The sequence below is a fragment of the Planococcus citri genome, chromosome 3 (genome assembly GCF_950023065.1).
Source record: "Planococcus citri chromosome 3, ihPlaCitr1.1, whole genome shotgun sequence".
NCBI lineage: Eukaryota > Metazoa > Arthropoda > Insecta > Hemiptera > Pseudococcidae > Planococcus > Planococcus citri.
The window spans coordinates 71,336,647-71,346,461 of NC_088679.1; the positions used below are offsets into that span (position 1 = coordinate 71,336,647).

Sequence of the window (9,815 nt, forward strand, 5' to 3'; positions counted from 1 at the left end):
TACGTTTCGAGTTATCAATTTTTCACATACTTACACCTTCCCTTTCATAAAGTTAAAAATGAGAAACGATGTCACATGGTGCAGATAACGTGCTAAGAAAACCTGTAACCTTAAACACGTTTTGTTTGTTTGTTTCTTGAAAGAAAAAACATATATCGAAAAGAGAAGAAGAGATGGAAAATCTTCGCGGATAACTAGTTTTTCAAGGTGAGACTCATCTCGATGCCGAGTTGATTCGGACCAAATTTTCGGTAGATACATAAATAGGTAGGTACTTACCTATACTAAGAAATTTGTTAGATAGACTGATTAAAATTGGACACAAAATATTAATTATCGTTGGAAGAAGCAGGAGTATCGTTTAACACTCTTGGCAATCTCTTCTCAAATTTAACATAATGAGGTATTTCCGGAAGAATTTTTCTCGATAAATTTTCTCCTTTTCTGCATGATTCATTCGCAATTTTAAGAAAATGAAAATAACTAGGTTCTAACCATTAATTGCGTTACAAATTGTAAATACCTACTTACTGTTATTAAATAAGCGTAGATTTGTAACATCCTCACCTATACCTAGATTATACAGCTACAGGTGAATAAACGTTTCAAGGTGCCCAAATATTGATGAATCAACTTAGCTGGAGTGAGAGATGGATACATGTGTACCGGTGCGCGGCGTGTACCTGTTTCCTTTAATGATAGGTAGGTATAGGTATGTTTTTCAAGCAGATATCACGTTTTACGATGTACTGCAAATACGACAAGATTTTCATATCAGATGTTATTCATTCACGTTCTATCGTCCAGCTAAGTACGTATAATCAATGATGCTGGAATTCTCCGATCTGACGAACAGAATTTCGGTTGGTTTCCGCGAGTAGTTTTTTTTTCAATGTTTAGAATTTATATTTTAACATGATTAATTTGAATATTTATCAAGTTATAGTTTCAAGCTGCTTGATCATTCAGGTAAATATTGAATCGTAGAAATATGTACCTATGTACCTAAGTAAGTACCTTTTAGCATGACCATACAATAATATCCTAAAAATTTGTTTCTTTAATAACAGTGTAAAAGTTGGCATAATTTCTCAAAATTTCTAAAAAAAATCCAACTAAAAAACCACTAAAACTATTGAAATGTCCATCACAAAGAATATACAGGTATCTATTTTGAAAAATTTGCACTCAAATATGTACTACCTATAAGTATACACAAGCAAAATGTTGTCATAAAAAAGTGCCCACTTTCTTACTAACAATTGATTTTTTAGATCATTGATTAAATTTTGGTTATTTTTTTACATATTTACTGCACACCCTGTGATCAATAATACGAATTCTGGCTCCCAATTTTTTAAGCATGTGATTTGCCCCTTCCATTTTCAATGAAGGCAGCACCATTATGAAAATTTGTTCGTGGTGAAACTTGGTTGCATCCATTCCAAATCTGAAGTGCCTTCCACTCTCACACTTCATTGACCACACTGTATGTTTCAGGCGTATTCAGGGCTGTACCCACAGCCATCGCTGCGCCTGGTACGCCCGTTGCCTCCTTTGCGAAACTCAACTCATTCCATTCTTCCAGAGAGGCATTTCCGTTGCAGTGATGGAAACTACATCTCTAGCGATGACTTTTGTGCAGGTGATGCGACTTATGGAACAATATGGAGACAGTTTTTGAGTACTGGACATATTGACCGTGTAGACTCCTATTGCCACGATGGAAGTCATAATTCATATGGATGCGATGAAATGGTAAAGGAAAATTATGTTTTTTGCAATCTATTAGTGACAAATCATGCTCTACAGGGTGTCTAAAAATATCGTGAGCCCCAAGAAAGTTTATTATTAAAAATATAGGTTGGCTACGTGAAATAGATGCATATGATTGGTGCAATGTTATCACCAATTGCACCTTACCTACTTACTCACATACCTACTGTATATATTTTTCAAAACCTATAGGAATGCGGAAAAGGTCAATTCACATGTGAGACTCAATCATGTGTGAGTGTATCTGCTCGTTGTAATACGATTAAAGAGTGTTCAGATGGATCCGATGAATTGAACTGTGGTGAGTAAATTCTTCATCACTGTGGCCTCTCATAGGAATCATCATCAAGTATTTACTTCATGCTTGTATGTTACAGGAGATGAAATAAATGTTGGAAATTGTTCGTTGGCTGATGGAAAATTTTTATGTCATGATAAGTTGAGATGTTTGAATTTAGAGAAGACTTGCGATGGCGAATGCAACTGTTTCGATTGCTCGGATGAAAATGATAATTGCACATCGATTAGTAAGTAATACTGTCTTTTGAGTTATTATTCAGTTTTAGAACTTACTTACAACGATCTGGATTGTGGAAAAAAAATGTAGGTAGGTATGTACATACAAGAATTTTGACTAAAGGGTCACTCTATGTCAACTCAACCATTAAAAAGGCGATTTTGAAAGTCATGTCTTTCGATTTCCCTCAAATTTTTTTTACTATATACACCCATCCAGTAAGTAAGAACCCCGCAATTAGTTTGGTCCTAGCCCCTTCAGGGGGCGAGTGGGGGCTTCCATTATTTTCACATTGTCTCGAGGTACTCAACGTCAGCAGCCTATTCCTCCAAAACTATGATACTTTGATCAAAACTGATTTCACAGTTCGAAAGAGCATTGCATTTAAAACTTTTTAAGAATTATTTTGAAATTTTCAAAAGTTGAAAGTTGAATTTTCAAATTGAAAGTTCAAATTTCAAAATGGCGCTATAAGTGGGAGCTACCATTTAAAATTTTGAAAAAATTTCCGATGTACCTTTTAGTGCTTTTTCGAAATATTCAAGTTTCGAGATGTAATCTCTTAATGGAGAGGGAGCACTCCCACCCCCACCCTCAATTTTGGGAGAAACTTTCGAAAGAAAATCTGGGGCATGTGATGTATAGAATTCTATGTTATTGGTGACGCTGAATACGAATATGACGTCAGATTTTTGATAGGACCCCATCCACGGCCGCCCCCAGAACCTCCCCTAAGGTGGTAAAAGTTCAAAAAAGTGTTTTATTCATGCGACACATGGAATAGTACGTTTTTGGTGACGCTGAACACGAATATTACGTCAGATTTTTGATTTGACCCCATCCACGGCCCTCAATAATTTTTTTTGGAATTTTACCTATTGGGAGAGGTTCTGGGGGCCATAGGTGAAGTCGATTTAAAAAACTATGGCTATATTCGTGTTCAGCGATATCGAAAACATACTATTTCATGTGTCACACGAATGTAACCATTTCTTGGGGGGTCACCCCCTTTGGAGAGGTGCTGGGGGCCATGGATGGGGTCCTATCAAAAATCTGACGTCATATTCGTATTTAGAGTCACCAATAACATACAATTCAATATATCACATGCCCCAGGTTTTTTTTCAAATGTTTTGCCCAAAATTGGGGGTAGGGGTTCTTTGCCTCCACTAAGAGATCCCATCTCGAATCTTGAATATTTCGAAAAAGCAACATCTAATCATAGTTTTGGAGGAATGGGCTGCCGAAGTAGAGTACCTCGAGACAATGTGAAAATAATGGAAACCCCCCCACCCGCCCCCTTAGGGGTCTAGGACCAAATCAATTTCGGTGTTTTTACTTACTGGATGGGTATATATTGTAAAAAAAATTTGAGCGAAATCGAAAGACATGACTTTCAAAATCGCCTTTTTTTGGTTGAGTTGACATGGAATGACCCTAAATTCAGGGCTGTTAACTGTTTGCGCTTTAAATCGTTTGCGCTTCCCATTGTTCTCATCCGGAAGCGCAAACGATGTATTGTTTTCAATCGTTTGCGCTTTTTATAAGTTTGTCAGTGTAGCCAGGGTTCCCAAAACAGCATTTAAATATTAATTTTTTGAGAATTATTTTTGAATGTTTTAGCATTTTTCTGTAGTGGTGCTTTTTTGAAGGAAAAAACGATACCTACTTAAATTCTTACCAACATTTTGAAACAATGCTGAAAAACTACAAAAAAATCGCTTAAAAATGCGAAAATATGTCATAACTCATAACAAGCAAAATATAAATTCATAAAAACAGTTCTGTGTTTACTAATTAAAAAAGTGCAACAATCACAACGAGTAGGTATAAAAATAATCCATTAAAAACGCGAGAATATAAAAAAGAGCGAATCAAAATTCGATAAAAAATTTAAAACTTCGATAAACGTATAGAAAATTGGTTAAAAATATGAAAATAAGTACTTATGTACATGTTTTAAAACAAGAAATCAAAATTTGATTTAAAAGTTCTTAATCGTAGACTAGGTACTAACAAAATTTAATCATTTAATATCAGAAGCCCTATTACAGTACCTAACAAACTCTTTTCATGAATTCAAGACGAGACATTCGGTTTTCTTGGTATTCCAAAAATATATCCAAAATGTTAACAAGTTTTTTTTGGTCTTTTGATGTCATTTGTTTTGAACTGCCTACCATTCGAGATATCGCGAATTTTAATTGCAGTTTCAATTTGGATTTCTTCAATCTGTACGTGTATATCTTCCAGTAGGATGTCTAAATGTTACTAACAAGTTTGGGAACCCTGGCTACACTGACGAAATTATAATATTAAAAAGCGCAAACGATTGAAAAAAATACATCGTTTGCGCTTCCGGATAAGAATAATGGGAAGCGCAAACGATTTAAAGCGCAAACGATTATTTCCCAAATGTACAGATCCTCATTTTGAGTAGAAAGTCACTCAGAAAAAATTTTAGACCAGGAGGTCAGGAGGTGCCTCTTGGAGAGAATATACCACATGGGTCCTCAAAGATAAGACATATTGGAAAAATTTGTGTTTTTTTCGCTCTAGCTCCTACCCAACCTACTTTGGAGAAAATGCCCGAGTTCCAAAACATAGTATTTGAGATTCTACGTCGATCCTAGGTCGTTTCGATCAAAATCCCAGACCACTTTCAAGGTTCTATACTGAGTGGTTAAAGATTTTCAAATTGCTTATTTTTGGGCAAAATTGTGTTTTAAAAATTTTTCTTCTGAAATAGTTATTTCGTATTATCAAGGCAAAAACATGGGAAGATATAATTTCTGAAATTGGAGAAATTAAAAAATACTCTGGAATGCATTGATGCCGATTTTTTAGCCATTATTGCCAACTTCAAGAGAACTAAGAAAATTGATGTTTTTAGCAACATTTTTCTCGTTTTCTTGAGAATATCTTCCCTCTCTGAGGAACCATATATAGATATCTCCGTTTCAAGCGAACCTTAAAATTTATTTGAATGGCTTTCTACTCGAAATTAAAATCTTCAATGAATTTGGTCAAAATTCTCTGGCATATTTAAAATATTGTTGATCAAAAATTGCGAGAAAGAAAAAAATGATGAACGGTATGAACTAAGAAGTATGAAAGTATGATATTGGAATTGGTATCTTATATTTTGGTTGTTTTTAATAGATAACAAATTACTGGACAAGTGTCCTAATTCTTACTTCAATACCCCGAATGGTCCTATGTGCTTTTGTGATCCAAAAAATCCTGAAATGAAGAATTTATGCAAAGGTTTGTAGCTTAGATAATAGATACCTATCTAATTTCTAAAAATATCTAATTACCTATCCATTAAATATTCTTGCAACGAATAGCTAGGGTAAAGTCACCAGTAGTTGACATGATCCAGTAGTTGACACCTACGTCACAAAAATCGTCATTTTGGTGTCCCAGTGTGATTATTGAAAACACTGATTGCACTAAAAATTAATTCATACCTCGCTTATTATTGGCCGTGAGTTAGGTGATGATTATCAGTCATACTTTTTGCGTTTTATTAACTTTTATTTTCACCATGAACATTTTGCAAAGTGTTTTACAATTATTTTTCTATCAAACAATTTTGAACATTTTGAGATGGTTATTATACCATTTGAAAGCTAATGAGATATACTTTCTTTCTAACTACTTTTGATTGATTCATAATCACATTTTCATGCTTGATAAGCCGAGTGTCAATTACTGGGGTTTTTTGGACACGTTTTGAAATGATCGTAAAAATCTTAAAAATGCACTTACGAATGTGAAACACAAATCAAAATGTAAGGAAAACTGTGTTCTTTTAGATGTACTTACGAAAGTTTTCAAAAAAATATCAACTTGAGCTGTAGATTGTTTTTTATCAAAAAGTATCAAAAATCTGTTCAACTACTGGCGACTTTACCCTATCTGAAAATGAGCCATTTGGCAAACACTTTCAATAATTCAATTATTACAGAAATTGAACCATGTAAAAAGGAGCATACTTGTAGCCAAAGGTGCCTTCAATTTAGAAGTAAAATGTTCTGCTCGTGTTATGAAAACTACATATTTACTGAGGTGCGCAGTAGTTCAGGTTTTATATGCGTAAGTAAAGGTAGGTAAAGGTATTCATTTGTTTTTCGTTTTGAATTTTCTTAATTTGAAAATTTCCTCCTTTATGAGCATTTTCCATTATTTTTGTTCATTTTTTTTTTTTTTTTTTTTTTGCAGTATCCTACGATAATTTATTAGCCTATTCGACTTCGACTGCGATAAAAATCGTCAACATGACTTCCGGTGAAAATATATTCACCAAGAAAAAAGTGCAGTGCGGCGATATTGCAGGCACACGTGATCATCTGTATTACACAACCTACGATGACAGCGATAGAAAAACAATTTATAAAACTTCCATTTCATCAGGGGCTACAACAAAGGTGATTCGTTCGAGTAAGGATTTCTAATTTGAATATTGGAATTTTGATATTTACTTATGCGAATGATCGACTTATTTTACATAATTTTTGACAGAATCTTCCATCGTGTCAATGGCATTAGACTACATTACTGGCAATCTGTATTTTACCACAAATACGTCGTTAGCAGTTTGTTCAAGCGATGTCAAGATTTGTATGCAGTTGAAATGCTGTAACGTGAGACATGTTGCTTTGGCTCCGAAATTTGGGTAAGCATGAAAGCATGTTTTAAACTCATCTAGAATTGGCTGGGGAAAAAATATTTGAATAAATATTCCCAGGTCCGTGTATTCCGGGGTAAAATGGAATGGGTGAAATGCTCTTGTCTTCGGATTTATGAAATTTTAATCAAACATTGTTGCACACTTCTAAAAAAAAAAAAAAAAACTTACAGATTGATGTTTTACATGAAAAAATCTGATTACCAAGATGAAAAATTCATTATGAAGTCTGCAATGGATGGTTCAAACGAAGATTATCTGGTAGATGGTGGTTTCGCTCATTTTACTCCTTTAGCAGTTGACGAATCGACTCGAAAGTTGTACTGGTCACAACTGGAGGAACATGAAATTTGGTCATTATCGTTCGACGAAGAATATGGAGATGTGAGTTTCAAGTTTCGAATGTATCTTATTACATAGTATACTTATCTACTTACTTAAGTGTAGTTAAAATACGAACCAACATCTAAATATTATCATCTGCTCATTTCAGTTACGATCGATAAAATATCACGGCGTCTTGAAGTATTTCACTGTCTTGGATAGTGAATTATTTTTCACGAAATTATGGGATAATGAAATCTACAGAGTCGAGAACGTCGAACGTTATGCAAAATACATTAAAAAAGATCGCGAAGCTGGACCAGTAATTGTTGATTTTTCATATCAAATTTACGACTCCGCGAATGAAAACAGACGTTCCCCTCCAGTTGGAAAGTATTCTCCGGTTAGAATAATCACATATTCTGACAGTAACGCGACACGATTGGTTGATAACAACGTTACTTTTGCCATTAGAAATCTATACGCTTATAATTCTCAATGGAACGCTTTAAGCAAGGTAAAGATATTAAAGACAATTCTTCGATGTATTGTATAGGTACCTTACTTACCTCAATTTTCATCTCACATGTTGAGCAAGGACGAAAATTGACGACGAATTTTTTCAAATGTCTGGTTGCAGAATCCTTGTTCAAAGACGTCGTGTAATGGCTTATGTTTGATACGTGGGCCATCATCGATGAATACCTCGAATTACGTTTGCGTTTGCCAGAATTTGGCCTTGAAAAGTGATCAAAACTGGTGCAATGATTTTCATCAACAAAGTAATCCTAATGTGATGGAGGGTGTAAAGGATGCAGAAGCTGGTGAAAACGAACCGTTATTGTTGAAGAGCCAGACTGAAGAAACTCACGGGGTGTTTATGGTATCTGCTGTGCTGATGGTTGTGTTTATTTTAAGTCTGTTAGCTTTTGGAGTTCATTTTATGAGTAGAAAACAGAGCTGGTCTGAATATTATGGCTCTTTACGAAATTATTGTAGATTTAACAAATCTATCGAACGGGTTGAGATAACCAATCAAGTCGAGTTATAGATTTGAGGTGATATATGTAATTCTATCTGTGATAGCATTAAAATTGTTCAAAATTTTAAGAGATGTTTATTAAAAATACGTTACCTATTACCTATGCCTACAGTGGACTACCGTGGAGTAAGAACTTGAATATAGGTAGGTATTACTCCTTCAATTCGCATTGCTTGTGTGGTTCTAAGGTGTGTTGAGATTTTGTATGTTGCTTTCAATTTCAAATTTCTGCCTATCTTTTGGCATCAATAATCAAAATTTCGATCATCTTATTAATATTTTACCAACCTATTACAGTAAGTAGGTACCTTGATACTTGCTAGTATACGTGTATGCATACTTTAACGATTCAACTAAGTATACATAATATGTGTCTTTTTACTCATTTATGAACCATTTAGTCGAGTAAGATTTTTTATTGCTGTCTTTTGCAATGGTTCATTACATACCTACATATTTAATTCATTTATAACCTTCAAGTGCGGATTTTTACGTATGCACTAAAAAACTTTGAAATATGCACATAAAAATGCATTTATTTTGGACAAAATACATATCTAGGTGTATGGTTTTATGGAGCAGAATATGTAAAATATGTAAAATCAATATAATATCAATCTATGTAAGTACCTATCAATGAAAAGGATTTTTTAAAGTACCTATACCTACATAGGGTAACGAAGTACCTATGCTTATTTTTGGATTATTCTCGGGAAATATATAATCGAACGATAAAAAAGGTGGTTAGCACGATAACCATTTGAACGATAAAACATGACATAGTAACGGTAGTTTAGGTGGTAAGCACTGCATTTTTCAACCATTGAAAAAGGTTGTCAGTCCGATAATTTTCATTGATAAACACGATATTTTTCATTGATTAGCACGATATTTTTCATTGACAGAAGAAAACGCTAGCACACTGTGGGACAGATTCCTTTTTGAGGGCGTCAAAAATCATATTTCAGAAATGAATGCAAATTTGGACGTCAATCTTTTTGATACACAGGTATTTTGAGGCGCTGAATTCATTTTTGTCGTTATTTTGGTTCGAACCTCAAATGGGGGCCCCAGGAGGAGGGTGCAAAGGGGTAAATATTCTGGAAAAGTCGAGTGGCAGAGTATTGATATGTACGTTTTTTGGGCTCCAGAATGCATTTTTGACATTATTTTGGTTCTAAACCCGAAAGGGGCCCCAGAAGGGGTGCAAAGGGGTAAATTTATGAAAAAGTCGAGTAGGATATTGATACGTACGTTTTTTGAGCTCCAGAATTCATTTTTGACGTTATTTTGGTTTGAAACCAAAATGGGGCTCCAGAAGGAGGGGGGGTGTAAAGGCCATCGAATAGGTAAAAAAATAAAATTTTTCATAATTGATTTTTTCAAGTCCAATTAGGGGAGAATCGGGACATTTTGAGAAAAAGTATTAGGCTCAGGTGAAAATTTACCAAATTTCAACTCTC

The 9,815-nt window shown here is 34.4% G+C and overlaps 1 protein-coding gene across 1 annotated transcript; it reads left to right on the forward strand.

Annotated features, from left to right (window-relative positions):
* The first annotated feature begins 720 nt into the window (after nucleotides 1-720).
* Nucleotides 721-8,420, forward strand: LOC135838844 (vitellogenin receptor-like). Its single transcript, XM_065354636.1, has 11 exons — nucleotides 721-969; nucleotides 1,501-1,758; nucleotides 1,969-2,077; nucleotides 2,154-2,303; nucleotides 5,456-5,560; nucleotides 6,267-6,404; nucleotides 6,521-6,739; nucleotides 6,821-6,974; nucleotides 7,160-7,370; nucleotides 7,480-7,827; nucleotides 7,951-8,420. Exons 1-11 carry the CDS (start codon nucleotides 916-918, stop codon nucleotides 8,359-8,361), a joined length of 2,157 nt encoding a protein of 718 aa, XP_065210708.1. The 5' UTR covers nucleotides 721-915; the 3' UTR covers nucleotides 8,362-8,420.
* Nucleotides 8,421-9,815: the final 1,395 nt, after the last annotated feature.